This window comes from Diabrotica undecimpunctata, chromosome 3, assembly GCF_040954645.1.
Source record: "Diabrotica undecimpunctata isolate CICGRU chromosome 3, icDiaUnde3, whole genome shotgun sequence".
NCBI classification, from domain to species: domain Eukaryota; kingdom Metazoa; phylum Arthropoda; class Insecta; order Coleoptera; family Chrysomelidae; genus Diabrotica; species Diabrotica undecimpunctata.
Window position 1 is genome coordinate 175723032 of NC_092805.1, and position 18813 is coordinate 175741844.

Below are 18813 nucleotides of genomic sequence, written 5' to 3' on the forward strand. Positions count from 1 at the left end.
GCGTTAAATACGTACATAACCAACCGAAATCCTTCTTTAGGTAAATTTTTGCAGATTTTTCCCGATATTAAATCATACCCTGGAGCTTTTTTAATATTGAGATATTTAACTAAATTTTTAATTTCATTCATTATGATATTTTCTATATAGGAGGCGACATCTGGTAGGGTGCATTAAATTCTTGCAAATGAATTATTCTTCTTCCATTGAGATAGTTATGGAGTAAGGTTGAAAAACTTGGCTGAGATGATTAGCGAATGTTTGTGCTTTATCTTGATCGGCCTTGGCCCAATCACCATCTGTATTTCTAATGGGACCTACATGCTTAATCTGATGTTTAAGTTTCTTATAGGGTTTCCAAATAGAGTACTTAATTTGTGTAATCTGTCGCAGTGAGACTTTCAAAAAATTCATTTATGCCTTGATCTTTGTATTTGTGTAGTAGTCGCCCTATTCAGTTCAACTTTGTTCTCAGGAGATCTGGAAGATATGCCACTGTTTTCTTAGTCTTCTCTTTTCGTTGATTTGTCGTAAGTGTGTTTAAAAACATATCAGTCTTTTCATTTATATTAAAATTGCTCATTGGTCAGTTATGACCAAGAGTGTAATGGACCTGTAAAAGTTTTCTTAACCCTAGAAAATGATATCGTTTATACTAGGCCTAGAATACATTTATAACGGGCCCTTTGCTATTTTTTCAGATAATGTCATGGCAGAAAAAAAAGCTAACAGAAGAGAAGCTACCTACTTTTTTAACTTAAAAACGATAATACTTTACATCAGATAATGATGAGTTAGATGAAACATATAGAGTGATAATATATAGGTTCAAATAATGAGGGTAGGACGCACATTTTAATTTCATCGGCTAAATGTCGAAAATGTGTCATTGTGTGTAAACTTTCTGATGTTTAAAAGGAACTTAATCAAAACTCTAATTATGTGTGTTTATTTTTTTAATGAACTTTGTTTATCCTGATGGTCATCGTATAGCGGAGGAGTAGAGGTAGGTAATTTTTTTAAGAAAAGAATAGTTATCCCGATGATATATAAACTTTATATGTTAAATATTAGATTTTTTATTTAATCGAGATAAGTGTAATAGTGAAAGGTTTAATAAAAGTATCAACACCTTGATAAGAAAACCTAATTTTTATCTTCATAAGTTAAAATAAGTTTTTTGTTAAGTTACATCAAATACCTTCCACATCGCGCACCAACTTCCTACACTGATTGCTCGCGCTTTATTTCAATTAACTTTTTTGTCCTAGTTCGAAACAAAACAAAACAGAGAATAAAGTAAAATTGAGTTACATACCATGCTGAAGGGCGGCCATCGGATTGATTACACTCGTTTGTCATTTATCGATTGTCCCGCAGAATTGATAAGACGTCTGTTTGCGGATTGGAGATTTTCTAAGAATGTTTGTTGAGCTATGTTGTTAGAATATTCTAGCGAAGTTGACTGGAACAATTTGCCTGGAAATAAAATGGTTATTAGTTCTTGTTGGATGGATTTCTAGGTCGATCGTGGTTTTGAAACAATAGTAGTTGAAAATTTCTCTGAATTCGCAACAGAAGTCATTTATTTTTAAAAAATAATTTAAAGTACAGCGATCCTTACGCCGCCTGACCAAAAAATTATAAAAAATGTTACCGCCAAGCCATTTTTAAAATATAGAAATATACAATGATCGCTTGGAGCGAAATATGAGAAAGAGCATAAGAATAAGGCACCTAAAAATGCAATTCATGAATTATGACCAGTGCATTCGCAGCATAGCAGGGAGGCTCAATATCCTCATCAAAAAGCACTTGTGTATTAACGTTGTCCTTCTGTGATATCTATACAGGGTGTTTCATTAAGAATTGTCCATATAGCAACTGAAGAAATCTTAGCACAAAATACGAAGATTGAACCTAAAACACTTAAATAAAATATTCTAAAATTATTTTAGCATTGTTTTAACACCTTCCACTATTTTTTCTTCAAACTTGATGAACAGTTTACACATGTTAGGACACTTTAACTAGTGTTAAAAGATGGTTTTTCGCTGTTACCAGAGCGCGCTGTTGGTATATATATTTTCTTTTTCCCCTTCACAATCTACGCCACTGTCGTAATAAATATTTTAGCATTTTTTTTTTATGCTTCGTTAATTTTTACGTAAATATTAACCTTTTGTATCAATGCAATAGAGTAACTAGTTTACAAATTATTTGTGTGTAAAGGTAATGTTTAAAATACATAATCTTATTTTACCGCTAACATCCATTTCACATGAGTCATACATAACTATTTTTCTAATAAAGTTATACAATTTAGTAGATTTAGTAAATGTTTGATTTGTTTTAGTTCATAAAAAATCAGAACTATGATGTTTATTATAATAAAACAATTTTTCTTATTGATAAAATTTCTAATAAAACAGTTCTTGGATCGAACTTGTAAATAAAATTATGGCTACATAAGACAAAACTATTAAAAAATATATTTATTTACACTGCTGTAAGAATAAGTCAATTAATTAAATTTTCGAAGTGCCCAGCATTCACATCAATACATTGTTGAATTCTTTTAGAAAAATTTCTCCTAACCTTCAAAAATATGTTCGGTTGATTTCTAATAAAATTCGCGGCATTCTTTACTTGTTGTCATAATTCTTATCAAGTATTAATTTCTTGAGCATACACAAGTATTTCCATATGTTGCCAAAAATAAAAATCTAAGGGATTAAAATCAGGACTCCGAGCAGGCCATGGAAACTCATTTCCTCGCCCTATCCATCTATGAGGATTGTCCAAATAATTTCGCACCACCAAGGGAAAATGTGGAGGGGGGACGTCATCTTTCGTAAACCGCAAATCTTCTTTGGTTTAATGGTAACTCTTTTAGTTCATTAAAAGGGTATTTTGAAAAAATTTCAAATACGAATTGCTGTTGAAATTTGCAAGTAATTCAAAGAGACCTATGGACGTCCTAGCTATCGCTTTAGGTGGAATTGACCAGTTTCTGATAACCGGTCGTAAATATTTTTCAAAATCCTGTAATGGGGTTGTCGTCTTTTAGGATATAATTGTAGATATTTTTGAGCAGCAACACGCCCTGTATAATTTGCTTGTGCATAAAACCAAACCATATCCCGCATTTCCGTATTTGAAAAATTATTATGTCGTGACATTTTCACAAAAAAATAGTAAATTTTATTAAGATGCCATAAGAAAATAACTTCAGAACAATATTAAATGGTAGCGTTTCATTGATCTAATAGGTAGCAATTTCTACATATGTCATTAGTACAGCCAAACTTTTCAAATTGATGATAATTGGCCAATACCTACAGTTTTTTCTACGGGTATTGGCCTATTTTAAAAAGCTGTAATAAATAAATTAATAGTTTCTTGTACAGAATGGCCCCCAAAGTAACATTTTATTATTTGTACTCTTTTTGCAGCAGCGTAAACAGTCGGCATTTTGAATTTTTATTGTCACACATAGTAGCTCCTTCTCCGATAAATGAGAGAACTTATTTTAAACGGTCATAAATTCGTCAAAATCGCAAACAATCGTGTTGATCGCTCGGTATAACGCTTCATTGTGGCGTTGATGCACAAAATGGAAGACAGATATGATTTTGATCTGTGTCTATTAAATGGAAACATAATGTTAGTATCTCTGCTAGTTGTCTCGTTAATTTTTTAATATTAACCATAAATTTTTTCCGGACCTGTGTATAAAATGGTAATTGTATTCCTAGTTCACGCCAATTCTATGTTAGATCAGGTAGTTGTCGAACAGTTCTCTTATACATAGATAGAACAATAATTATTTCTGGTATCAGTCTACAAAGTTCTACACGATAAACGGTTTAATTGGGTATGCATAGATGTTATACAAAACTGATTAGGCACTAGAGTTATTACTAAATACGGTCGCACTGTTGATATTATTGTATTACCAAAGAGGAGAGCGAGAACAATTCTCCCATCTTAAATCGTTACTACGTAGGGTAATTCGCCACGTGTTAAGTGTTGCGTTTGAATTCCATTTCCATTGTAGAAAATTTAGACGACATTGTAAGCTTTGAGCTTTGTTAAAAGCTTATTTGATTCGGTAATAGTTAAAAGTCCTCATTCTTATAAAATAAAGATATTTTATATTCTTAACGTTAAAAAATATTAGCAGAAAACAAAAGTAAAAGAACATAATATTGCGAAACTCAAAATACAGCATTTTAAAAAAAGAACATAATGCAAAAAATAGAATAATCCGAGAACTAAAAAATAGCTGCGATAACTAATTAAAAATAACGCAAAATAAAAATAAGTTTAAAAAGATGAAACGCATATATATATATATATATATATATATATATATATATATATATATATATATATATATATATATATATATATATATAAATATATACGCATATATATATATATATATATATATATATATATATATATATATATATATATATAAATAATGACTTACCGAAAGAAAAAATGGTAACAAATTCGGGAAAATGTGCAAAAGATGTCAACACAGGAAAAACATTAAATAAAGTAAAATAGGATATTAAAAATTAGTTACAAAAAAGTATGAGACAATGGAAAATGATTAAAAAAACTAGAAATTCATGAAAGCGGTCCACTTATGAATCAAACTGGTACGGAAGAGGCAAAAATACTGGAAATAAGAATTTCAACGAGGAAAGCTTCAGATGTTGAGGAAGTTCAAGATGAAAGTTCAGTATTACAGATAACGTAATCCATATTAATAAGAATATCATTTCCTTCTATTTGATAGAGTGTAGTCAAAAGCTTTCCTTGGTCATCTATCTTATCTTTATCTTTATACCTTTTATATCTTATCATATCATATCATATCTTTTAATTCTTGTTAGTTCATTTTTAATTATTAACTGTATAGCATCTTCGTTATTAATATAAGCTGTTCGCCTATGTAAATAAAGTAGGAATACATATCTTCAATCACTGGAAGAGCTTTTTCACAAAGCAACAGCAATTCCCTCTACATTTTTAAATTCTGATGATTATATGTTAAAATGTCATCTAATGGGTAAAACAGCCAATTTTTATTTAATTTGTATTTTGGAAACGATTTCCTAAGAACAATCAATTGTGGTTTAATTCCATATAAATACATTTTTCAATTAAAAAATACCAAACAAAACAGTTTAAGTTTTCGACGAAATAAACGTATTTTAAACTAAAATTTTGGTTAATTTTCAATACAAAAAGTAAATTATAAAACTGACGATATTAGATCTTGCCGTATTTCATACGGTTTAACTTATGAGACATGAGCAAAGATCCACGATCAAAATTGTGCATTTCAAGATAGTAAAATAAAACAAAGAAGATATTGGCATACTTATACTTCTCCCCAATTATTTAAAAATGCCTGCTCTGCAGATCGTCATTTAGTTCACTACAATTCGCTTTCGGTTTTGTATCGTATACAAGAAAAATGTCAGCTTTTAAAAGAATATTCGAGTAAAATTGACGTATTCCCGATTGAAAGAATATCTACCTACGAATGGGCCAAAGGGTCCTGCGCTTAGAATCAGTTTTATTCAATCATAAGGGCTTCTAAAGGTCCTTTTTAGTCCTTTGCAAGCGCCTTTACCTACGTCTTCCTTTGGATGCGAAAATATCGTTGACACGACAGCCTAGTGGCGAATAATACGAAATTATGAAAGCAGAAATATCGTGATTAAATGAGCGAAATTAGAAATATACATCGGCGTGGGAAATAAGGGTTGTGAAAAGGAGAACTCGATAATTTTTTGCGGCATATAAAATTATTTTTGCCTAAAGAAAAAAGTACATAAAAGGAATAGCTTTTATTTTACAAACTCTTACAGCAATAATTATATTACGTAGAAACTAAATGTGCTGTATAAAGAATATAGTGGGATGCTTGCCAAACGCTAAAAGTTTCCGCAAACACATTGAAAATGTATAATTTTTACCTATACGAGAATTGTTCAATTAATGTGTAATTCAACAGAAAAAATTCATGTTTTTCAACAACCTTATAGAAAGAATGAGAGTAAATCAAATTGTAATTTATTAAACTTGGTGGAGACCGAATATTGACACTAATTCAAAATCCAACTCAGGAATTTCAAGCATTTCAATCGCAGGAGCCTTATCGTGATCAAAATTCATTTTCTGTCTCCTAAATGACGTTATTTTTTATTTTCTCCTTTTCTTATTAGTCCTATTTTCCTAGTCCTAACAGATTTTTCTGAATGTTTATAGCTGATAGAACCGTTTTTGTCTTCTTTGACACTAGAGAATATTACCTTTTGTGTATCCATCGTGTTTGTACTGTTCTTTGGCTTTAGAATGGTAAACTCAGATTTTGTAGACGGTTATGAAGAAGTCTTTTGAACTGACGCAACAAAAACGCAGCAAAAGATCGCGAGAGGCTCAGCTTTTACTTCTATGTAACCCAGAACGGTACCCAGCACATATTTCTCATTATAGAGATTAGAGGTAGAGATTTAGGTTAAGGTTAGCTGCCATCACTGCCAATAAATACCGACATTAATCAGCTAAACCAGGGTCAACTGCGGCTGAGATTTCGAAACCCGCCAAAAAACAGCTACCAATCGTCCAAACAATGTCACAATCGATGAGCATAGGCGATGGATAGGGGAGTGGAATACAGATGTGAATAACGCACACCTAATAGAAAATCCCACAGTCAAACTTAACGGTTTCTCTTTTCCGCGCCAAGAATGGTGTAATTTAAACTGAATCAGAGTTGGTCACGGGGTATGCCATTTATTATTGTTGCTATTAGGTCCTTTTGTAGTGTAGTGTGATGTACATTTATATGTTTATGACATTTTGTTCTTGCCGGATAGGCCGCAATTGACGAAGTAAGTCTATAAACGTTAATCACATAAAAACTCTTTTTCAACCATAAACTTCGAGTTTTCATCGAAGTTAATCAATTTCTTTGGTTATAAAAAAACGTTTCTTGGCTTATTTCAGATGCCCCTGAAGATGATCTAGGGATCAAAAGTACTTGGGCAAGATTAAATTAAACTGTGCTCGATATATGCCTTTTATCTGATCAAAGTTCATTTATTCGAGCATTCAACCTTATATTTATTTTATATTGTTCCATTAATTAGGGAAATCGCTATATGTCGATGCTTACCAACTTCTTTTGGTCTGAACTGAATAATATGGATACGTGTGAACGTGATATGGACATTTAGTTTCAACAGGACTACGCTACATACCACAAATTCTTGTCAAATTCGAACTTCGACATTCTCATCTCACGGATAGCTAATTTGAATTGGCCACCGAGATTGTGCGATTTGACTCCGTTAGACTTTTTGTCTTGGGGTTTTTAAGTCCCAGGTTTTGTGCGAATAAGCCACAAATTACAGTAATTATAATTACCCCAAAGCCAACATAACCCACGCCATCGGCAAATTCAGTCTGATTTATGTGCCAGTCACGGTTAATTGGACATTTCGGATTCGCGCCATCCAGCAAAACCACGGCGGATATTTGAATGATGTTATAAACCATACATAATGGCATCGGGAGGACTTTAAATCAAATAAAAAAATCTCACAAAAACCTTTGTTTTATTTAAATTTAAAAATATGAAGCGCGTAATTAAATTAAATACCTTACATTTTATTATTTTACTATTTTTTCAAATAATTAGGATGGTTTTAACATTAATTCTTTGAAGAATATAAATGGACTTATAAATATATTTCTACCAATCATCTGTTTCTTTATTGTTTAGGTACAACTCAAAGAAAATTGAGAATAAATACTACTTAGGTTATTGTTTTCTTCCTCTTACTCATCGCACGAAAGCGCCCACGCGTCCAAACAAATCCTCGAACAATATTAAAAGGCATATTCGAAAGATGAGACTTATATTGCCGTCTTGAATAAATCAACTGTATTTCCATTAATTGTACAACACAACTTAAATTCCTCTAATTAGTTCTCTTAGAAGAAAATCCATTGAATGAATACACTTCGTAAAATTTAAGAGCAATCCACTTAAGCAGCGCCATTTGTAATTCGTACAGGTGAGCTGCTATTCTTGTCAAATTGATTTTCGTTTAGAAGAGAGAAGGTGAGTTTTGCAAGTCAGGCAATATTAAGGTGGAGTGACAGACAAAGAACAGGTTAAGAAGAAGCGTACGTGGGATTGTCAAATTATTTGGGGCGCCTAGTAAAATTTTAACGTTTCTGTTTTCTAATACAAGTCACTTCTAAACAAGAATTTTAATCAAAAAATCATAATTATTTCAGAAAAATGTTGTATTCTTTGAATACAAAATAATGTATGTTTTGTTTAAATGTCATACAATATAAGTTAATATCAGGATGGGAAATATATTTTATCAAACAATATCAAACAAGATTTAATCAAATAAAAATAAGAACTAATATTTTAAACATCAGGAAAAAAATCTAAAAAACGCGAACACGTCAAAGAAACGTTAAAAACGTGCAAAAGAATTATACATGAAATCGCAAAATAAATCGTGGGCATACATAAAAAGATAAAAAGGTCTGAAAAACAATGGTTTGCTAAAAAATACAATAAAAATACATAACAGAAAAAAAGTGTAATGCATACTGACAACTACAACAACGACAGAAGGCGCAACAAGCAAAGGAAGAAATAGACTGCATAGGAGGTCATAAAAGACATTTTATCTGGGGAAAAAATACAGAATAGAGAAAAATAACCCAGAAAGATAGGAGAATCAACCTACGCTTATCTAGACCTTACTATGGCCGAGAGAAGATAAGAAAGGGAAAAGTCAATTGAAAGATGACGAGAAGAATTTAACAGCACGGAGGATGTATCGCAGTGGACAAAATGATGATCCCGAACCTAAGAGATGGGTGGATGTGGATGTTTGGATTGGGTGACTAGATTATTTCCTAACGCAGATGTTCACAGGACACGGGTGGTTTGTGGCCTACCTCTCTAGGTCGAAAAGGCTGACACGAATGAATGCCTTTACTGTGGACATCCGGACACTATGACACATACGATTGTAAAGTGCAACAAACGGATAGTAGAAAGGAGCAGAATGGAAAGAGAGACGTACACAACTACATCCATTAAATAATCAAGAAAAAAGAAGAGGAAGAAGACCGCGAGACCAATAGCAAAGGTAAGAGAGAAAGTTGAAGATATAAGGAATAATTTAATAAGAGACGAATAAGTGAAAAGCGTATAAGTGAGTCAGACTGTTAGTCCACTCTTCAGAGATTTGACCTCTAAAAATCATACGAACGAGCTAAATTTTGTTGAGAATGTCAACTTTGGAACCCCAAAAAAGATGCAAAAAAGTTTGCCATTACTACCCCCGGGTTTACGTCTAAAACTACCTCATATGGGGGAAAACGGAAACGTTGACTTACCAAGAATCTGTATGCCGAATCGAAAAGGAGTTTTAAATGTTTTAGATCGTTTGTAATGTGAGAGATTAGATTCAGGGATTTTAGGGATATTTCAAATGCCTCACATTTTTTGCCAAAATTCAAAATAGAAATTTCATGCTATTAAAGATTAGGTTTTAACAACTGAAATTCCATAGTGACCGGTCAATGGAAGTGATACATTTTTCAAAATGCTGCACTTTTCACCTTTAAAACTTATTATGAGTTTTGTCTATAGGACACTGATCAAAAGATATTAGATTTAGTTTTATTTGCATGCGCCAAATTGAACTGATATTCAAAATCGTCGGTCGCTTCGAGTAGTAATTATTACAAAACATTCACCATAAGCAAAAATAAGTTTTGAGTGACGCGGCTCCAATTGAAACAACTTCTCAATAAAGGTCATTTTTAGCTTTAGAAAGAAACTTTATCTGCTGATAGCTTGGTTATAAAAGAAAACATAGTAGCAGATTATCAATTACTCGACACTATATGAAGGTCACTAAAAAGACTCACAAACGGCACGTCACAATGAAAACAAAAAAAGAAGTATTCAGACTAGGATTGGTGATTTAACTGAGACGAAGAAATAAGGAGCTAGCAAAAAATTTATAAACAACTATGAAATGAAAGTATTGCTGTTCTGTTTAGTTTGAGCTCCACGATTATTCTACACGTGTTTCAAGGTTTCATCAGAAAGACTTCATTGATATGGCTGTTAAAATAACATATCCATTATTATGCTAGTACCGACCTCTATAAATATAAAGCAACAAGACGTCATGAGACTTCTCTTCGATGGCGAATTAGGAGAACTGCCAATCGAAGCTTACTAAAAGCTGTTCGACGATAACATCAATGAACTTTTATTTCGTCAATCCTCTTTTCAAGAGTAAACTGTAGATGTATTGTCGAAATAAAAGGATATGCTAGGAAAGCTAGAAAAAGAAAGGAAAGTACTAATTAACATTTTTCTTCCAAATTATCTCGGCTACATTTCGTGTTTGAAACATCCTTTTCTGTGGTGTACAGATTCTTTTTAAATCGATGTTTTCCGTAGGGGTTTTAGAGGGAAACCCGGGGGTAACCGGCAAACTTTTTTGAACCTTTTTTGGGGTCCCAAAAGTAACATTCTCAGTAAAATTCAACTTGTTCGCATGATTTTTAGAGGTTTAGTGGCATTTTTGTTTTTGTCGACTGGAGTATATGGGGAAGGAGAAAATGCCCGGCTGGGAGTTGCGCCGTTCTAGGGGCGAAGAGGGTCTTCCACGCGCTATTTGGAAGGGGCTTCCTCTCTCAAAAAGAAAAAGAAAAAAAATTGTCACCTTATTTGTTCCTTAGATATTACTAGACTTTATTTCATGATGAAATGATGCAGCATTTTCATTATATTTTGTAATGCATCATTCTTTTATTTCGTTATTTCCCACTTGATATCCTGTTTTCATTTTTACTTGATTTATATCATCATTTAATATCAAGTTGGATATTATTTTACTTAATGAGTCTGTTAATATTTCGATGGGTTTTGTAGTTTCTTTCTGAACCTTCTTCGATTTTTGTTTTTTTTTCTATTTCTATTTCTTTCTATTTTCTATTAGTTTTATTATATCCAATGGTACTTGCCGATTATATAGATAGCTATTTGTACAGTGCCTAATAGTCGCATCCTGTGGAATGCTTTTTCTACAAATAAGATTGTAATTTCAATGGTGATATGATTTTGAGAAATAATAGTTTTAGTTATCGAGAATCAGTATTAAATCGACTTTAAAGAACTACACTGAATTTTATGAAGTTAAAAACATGAAGAACAACCAATGCATACTGCAGAAATGAGAATGCATAGACAGGTGAGTGGAGTGACAAAAAGAGACAAAATTAAAATAAATTTATTGGAGGTCTACATTTTGCGCCAATCGATGGTAAAATAAACAAAGTTAAAAATAAAATTGGCACTTTTCAACTTCGAAAGAAGCACCCAAACTGAAGAAATGAGAATAGAATTTCGAGTTTCGAGACATTTTGGGAGGCGGTTAGAGATGTCTCTGAAGATATTTAATATTTGCATGAAGACACAGAGAAGTGTAGTTACATAATTTGATTTAGAAAGATATCATAGCAGAAATAGTGATAAGGAGTAGTACATATTTTACAATCTTCCTATAACCACACATCAAACCCCTTTATTTGTTTTACTGTTGTTTTGTAACAAGGCTGTATAAATTCTTAAAACATCAAGTCTACTATTGTTTCAAATAAAACATTGTCCGGACTATAACTAATTACAGAACCTAATAATGACTAAGTGGCGAAGAAAATACCACAAATCACCACCCTGAGTGAGGTGCGAGTAACTAAGAACAGCCATTCTAAAAAATTAGCAGTTCGATCACGTAAGACCTAGATCGACCTTGTCCACATTCCAAGGTGAACAATATAAAAATTCTGCTGCGTTAACGATCTTTATAATAATTTATCCTATTTCCTCAGTGACGTTCGCTAATGAATAATCGATATTTTAATTAAGAAATTTATATTAATGTACAGAGTTGCTTTGGTGATAAAAAATGTTAAAACAAATATATGTACGTCAAATTTACAACAAATTACGCATAAAAGTGTATATCTGTAAAGTTAACTTGTTGTAAAGTAACTTAACTTGTAAAGTGTTAATCTTTATAAGATTCGGATTCGGCCGAATTTATTGCTGTAGCCGTTTCCGAGAAACAGTAGGTATGCTAACTTTACGGTACCTAAAGCTAGCACAGCCATAGCTATATCTCCGCAATGAAAAGGGGTACAGAGTCCATGTTGGCGGCATATTTTATTGCTAATTAATTGCTGTTGATTGGTATATTAACCAATCCCCAAAAGCTGCCTTATCCATATGGATATGTGGTTACATATGGATGCGGAACGTGCACTCACTCCAAATAAATGCAAATTGCCGACATTTTTAAATTTGGAAAGTCACAAACACTACATTCACTTGATAATTTAGAAAAAATGCCAATTAGTTGAGCTGTAAAAATAATCCAGAGATGGAAACCCCAAGGAAATAGAACAAGAGAAAGGCCTCGTGAAAGATGGATGGGCGATATAGAGGAGGACCTTAAAGCGATGAACAACAGGCAGTGTTCAGCAGGCCAAAACTCACAAAGAGTTGTAGCGCCAAGAGAAGCAGACGAAAAAGGTGTCCGTTAGCACTCAAAATTAACTCGTGTTTTTTTCTAATTCATGCCATTACCATTATCATCTCGGCTTTTATTGCTATCACTATGTTCTCTTTTTTTTCATTACACAGTTTCGAGTATCTGCAATGTATTTAAGAATAAAGTTATACAAACACATATTTATAGTCAACAACCTTAAATGGCCTCAGCCTGCTATGCAATAGACTAGCCTCAGCCTGTTTCGAAGGAAATGAATTTAGCATCTTCCAAAATAACATATTTTTGTATGTTCGAGTCTTATCTTCGATATGGCCTTCCTTTTTGGGGTTCTAGTACAGCTGCCCAATCTGATGTTATTTTTAAATTACAAAAAAGAGCAATACGGTATGTTTTTGGCCTCAGTAGAATTACACATTGCAGAAGCTATTTCAAAAATCACGGGATTTTAACTCTTCCCTCCCTATAATATATTCTAGAAACTGTTTGCTTAATTCGTAAACACCTACATGTTTTTCCAGCAAGACTTAATCATGGCTACTCCACCAGAAGTTAAAGCTTGGATGTGTATTTACCAATCCCGTCCACTGAGTGAGTAAAAAAATCTATATTATATTCGGCAAAAAAATTATACAACCATCTTCCTTTGCAACTTAAATCTACAATTTCTTTCCTTATGTTCCGTAAATTGACAAAAGCCTATCTATCTAAAAGACCTTCTCCGTTCAGCTCGCGGAGATAAGAATACGGCCGAGGTCAGAAGGCCCTGCCTGTCGTAAAAGGCGACTAATGGGTAGGAATTGAGAGGTGGAGAGCCGTCGCTTAAGGTGTAGAAACGCACTCGAGACGTTTAGGCGTCACGGACACCGGTCTGCATTCCTAGTATATGAGACGAGACTCTCGTAGGACCACTCTACTCTCATTAAAAGAGAACCAGGCGAGGTTGAACGAGCTGGGCCCGTACACACCTCTTTTGGCCTTACACCACCAATCGTGGTGTCGGTGTCTCGGCACGTACCCGCTTGGAGATTTAAGAGTGGTAAAGGAGAGATCCTCGGCGGCAACCTGTCTACGTGCGAGGTGGAAATTCCTCTGCCTGCGTTACCTGTCCGCCCGTGTGAGGGGATAACGGATAGGTGAGGTAATCGCAACACAGGTACTACGGGGGAGGTAGAGCGCCGCGATGCGTATGCATCGCGCCACCTTACGCCACCAAGCCTAGGGCAGTGGAGGCGCTAACGGTCGAAAGGCCAGGTAGACCAGGGTTCCTGCCAAAAGCCTATCTATCTAAAAGACCTTATTATTCAGTGGAAGAGGTTCTTAACGAATAATTAAGAAAGTACAGTACGTTTAGGTATAAGCAACAAAGTATTTTTATATATATATATATATATATATATATATATATATATATATATTTGGGGATCACATGCAGCAGCCTAAACTTATTCGTAAACTAGGTCGTACGGTTTTATTATGAAATTTGCAATATTGTGAAATTTTGGAATGGATTGTATATTTTATTATGTTTTATTTTTTGATATTGACGATTTATGTAATTTTAATTGTATTTATCAACTTTTAATAGAATCAGAAAACTTTTTTGTAATCGCGATATCAATATATCGCTCCGAATAAGAATGCTTCGATGTTATATTGTCTCTACACTTTTGTATGGGGTTGAAGCTTGGACACTTTAAAAATTTAACATTAACAACTTTAGTTAGCTAAGTACTTCAAAGTACTTAGCTAACAAACGTCTGTCTCAAAAAACTCGTATAAGGCTGTATAGAACACTGATAGTCCCCGTTCTTACATATGGATCAGAGGCATGGACGCTAACGAAAACAGATGAATCCGCTCTATCCATTTTTGAAAGAAAGGTGCTACGCAAGATATTCGGAGCGGTCTGTGAGAACGGAGCATGGAGGCGTAGATATAACTTTGAACTGCAGAATATCTACAAGCATACGTTTGGTGGTAAAGATATTACCACTATAATTAAGCGAAACCGCCTGCAGTGGGCAGGACATGTAGCCCGGGCCCCTGAGTCAAACATGATAAAAAAGATTCTAACAGCGCAACCCGTGGGAATAAAAAGACGGGGTAGACCAAAGCTGAGGTCACACGAGGTAACACAAGATGCCGAGAAGATCGGAGTCGGCAACTGGAAAATGCAAGCGAGGGACAGAATAGAATGGCGTAGAAAGCTTGAGAAGGTCGAGGCCCTCTAAGGGCTGTAGCACCAAGATGATGATGATGACATTAACAACTTGGAAGCATTCGAAATGTGGTATTACCGACGTATTTTGAAAATATCATGGATGGATCGCAGAACAAACGAACAAGTTCTCGAACAACTAGGAAAACAATGCGAAGTTTTAAATTCGATAAAAATCTGGAAATTGGAATACTTGGGGCACACCACGAGAGGTGAAAAATACGAACTACTAAGAAATATAATGCAGGGTGAAATCAAAGGCAGAAAAAGTGTAGGAAGACGTAAAATCTCATGGCTACGCAATCTCCGTGAATGGTTTGGATGCAGTTCAACTGAACTGTTCAGGCGCGTAACCCACAAAATTATAATTGACAGAATGATTTCCAATCTCCGATAGAAGCGAAACTTGAAGAAGAAGAAGAATTGTTATTGTTATTTTTTTTTACTTTGTCCATAAAATTGTACAATTTTCAGTGACAATAAAGCATATTTCTATTCTATCCTCTAACACATTATTGGACTGATAGTGTGACCTCTAGCAGTGTGTTTAATTAATGTTTACGGAAATTGCCATGTATTTGACTAAACATAAAAATATTTTTTTTTTGTAATTAGCTCCATTTATACAAAAAACATTTCAATCAACCAATAAACGAATATAACCATCATGAAAATTTTCAGTAATAATTTTCCACCCCGACGAAACTATTTTCCTGATTCCAATAATCGAGATCCGAATAACTGTGACTCTAATTGTAAATTTCAAATATGTGACTAGCTACATTCCAGGAAAGTGTATATTAAATCAATGGAACAAACTGAAATCTGTATCGTTTGGATAACACTTTATTATTAGATTGTGCTTTTGTGAAACGAGTCATGGCATGGATCCAATTAAAATTTTGAGCGTAATGTGCTGTATTATTGTGGCCGTATACTGCTGAGCGGATATGGAAGCCGTCCATGGGCACATGTATTGCGGTATTTTCTCGCAAGGGCCATATCATGCCATCCAACAAAATGATGGAATTTGAAATGAGCGACCAGGGAAAGTAAGAAAAGAAGAGGATGATCTTAGATGAGATAAAGCACTGGATAAGAACTAGTAAGAGAAACTTTTTTATATTAAAAAATCAAATGGAGTAATAATATTTAAAAAACATGATGAAACAGCACCAGAAAAAACCTATGGAAGGTTCAACAACATTCAGAGTTAGATAAATTAAAGCATCGAGCTAGTAGATATGTGTTTGATCTCCTATTTCACCGTATTAGATATATCAGCTTTTAAAATATCTGAAATTTGCAAATCTGAAAATTAAAAAAAAATACGGTTCGATGGTTTGTTTTAAAACTTTATGTTTTAAACATTCTTTGCATACACACGATTTATTTTAAGTTATTCTGTAAAAATGCTTGTTTAATTTTTTTTTACATAATGTGGGTTATACATACTTTCCAAATAAAATGATAAACAGAAACCACGTAAACCACATACTAAAATAACTCAAACAGATTGCATTATCTTGGGTTTATTTTGGTGCTACGAGTATTTTAATTAATTTAGTTGTTTGTGTAATATGCATCAAAAAAATGTTTCTGTTGGTTCAGAAACATTGAGAATGTACTACGGTACGAAACATTTAAAGAAAATATAATATCTTCTCTTCTTCCTCTTTTTTTTTGTTTTTGAATATTTTTGCTTCCACCCTCTTCTCACTGGTGCGGTATCTTTCATCCGGTGTAAATAACCCGACCGACTCAGCTGTCTCTGTTCTATAAACTCCAATGTAGATTGTATTTTCAGTTCGTTCCTTATCTGTGTTCTTTATTCTATTCATTTTGGTACTGCCTTTACCTCTTCTTAAAAACTTTATCTCTATAGCCTGTAACTTGCTTTTTTGCCGTTCCGTTAGTACCCATGATTCGCTTCCACAAGTCACGACAGGCCTATACACTACTTTGATAACTTTCATTTTTGTATTCCGTGATATTTCTGTTCTGCATATTAATTTTTTGTTGATTTTATGATACAGTTGTACAGTTTTGTCTACTCTGTTATTGATCTCTGGTTCTAGATATCCTATTTCTTCTATTATTACTTCTAAGTACGCAAAAGTTTTAACTTGTTCTATTTTTGTTCCTTTAATCCAAGTTCTTTATCGAAAGCATCTTCTCGTCAAGGAATGCTACGTATATTAAGAAAATATAAACATAATGTCATAAATGATTGATAAAATATTGATTATTTTGATGTATTCCTCGTCGAATATTTTTAATTTAATTATCTTCTTTGAACCACTTGTACATGAACTTCAAGCATCTCATTGCAACAGATCCCAAACAGAAATTTGCCTGAATGTTAACAAGTGTTGTTAAATATGAAGCCTTGATCTTTAAAACTTTATATTAAAATAACATTCAAAATAAAACGTCATAGAAGGTGCAAAGCTTACTTATAATACATTTGGTACAATAAAAGTTACCGATATCTCTGAATTTTTTTATCTCTGAAGTTTATTTGTCTGTATTCTTTTATGTTGATACTAAAAAAATATTGTTCTATTAATAATTTCTCCTCTCATGTTGTTTTAATTAAAAATAGAAACAAGACAGTCATAATTGCGGATCTATTCTAAAAATAATCAACTCATCCAGTCACGAACATACCAAAACTTTTCTCCAATTTGAAACGAGGTATCTTAAATTCGGAGTTACCCAAAGAAAGATATTCTAAAAAGTAGATTGCGTGCCATGATATACCGAGTATTTCGTGTTTTCAGCAGCAATCGAAATAATTTAAAAGTAAAGGTTTAATTCAATAATTGCTTCTACAATTTTTGGTATAGCACGATATGGTAATTTGATAAATCTATTTTATGGAAGACGATTGTAATTTTTGGAACATAAAGACATAGCCGGATAAGAATGTCAAAAGGGGAAAGTTAACCCAAATTTTGTATATCACAATATATTTATACATAACCTCAACATTCCATAAAATGTCAAAAATCGTTTTTTGGTCATAACTCACTAAATTTTTTACCAAAATAGATTTCTTTTGTGCTCTATAAAAATATTTGAACAACAATGAGAGTTGCCAGGACATTTATTTGAGCGTTTGAAAATTTCAAATGCCTATAAAAAAATTTCTACTGTTTTTTCGTTGTTTCTTAAGTTACACTTTCAGTTAGAGATGTGCTACTCTTTTCAAAGGTATTTCAGTAAATAGCTGAAATGAATTCCTTTAATTTGAAATCCAGATAAACCATTTTGGATTCTTAGAGTTATGTTGATTTAAAGGACGAAAATCTAATTAGAATTGACGTACGTCGCGTCTGTTCTCTAGCGTTTTCACAGTTTTTTCGCTATTTTTAAGTTATACCTTTAGTAAGAGAAACACTATGCTTTTAAAATTAAATAAATAAATAAATATCCAGAAAACCGAATATTATAACCAGATTTTCGTCTTTTAAATCATCATGACTCCTATTCTAAGAGCCCAAAATGGTTCATTCGGTGTCCAAATTAAAAGTATTGATGTCAACTGGTGGCTTAAATGATTTTAAAAATAGTAAAGTCTCTATAAATAAAAAACGCCATAGAACTGACAAGACGGTTCTAATCAGATTTTTGTCGTTTAAATCGCCATAACTCTGGTTCTCAGGGTCCAAAAGGGTTCATCTGAGGTCCAAATTAAAGGTATTGATGCTATTTACTAACATAATTATTAAGAGTAACGCATCTCTAAGTAAAAATGTAGGTAGGTAACTCAATAAACGGGGAAAAACAGGGAAAACCCGATTTTTTTTCCTTTTTAACTGCCTTGTGCCACTTTAAACATTCTAAAAAAATTCTAAAACATTGGTTTGGTGATAGTACATCATATATAGTTTTTGAGCGATAAATATTTATTGTTTTTTTTTATGGTCGTAT

At 33.1% G+C, this 18813-nt stretch overlaps 1 protein-coding gene across 1 annotated transcript in view; it reads right to left on the bottom strand.

Moving 5' to 3' along the window:
- The window catches only part of LOC140437865 (calcium/calmodulin-dependent protein kinase kinase 1), a 189363-nt gene that overhangs the window by 147682 nt on the left and 22868 nt on the right, over positions 1-18813 (bottom strand). Inside the window, exon 2 of the mRNA XM_072527653.1 lies at positions 1319-1479. Within this exon, the coding sequence (XP_072383754.1) occupies positions 1319-1337 (19 nt within the window). The 5' untranslated portion in view covers positions 1338-1479. The remainder of the gene's footprint in view (positions 1-1318; positions 1480-18813) is intronic.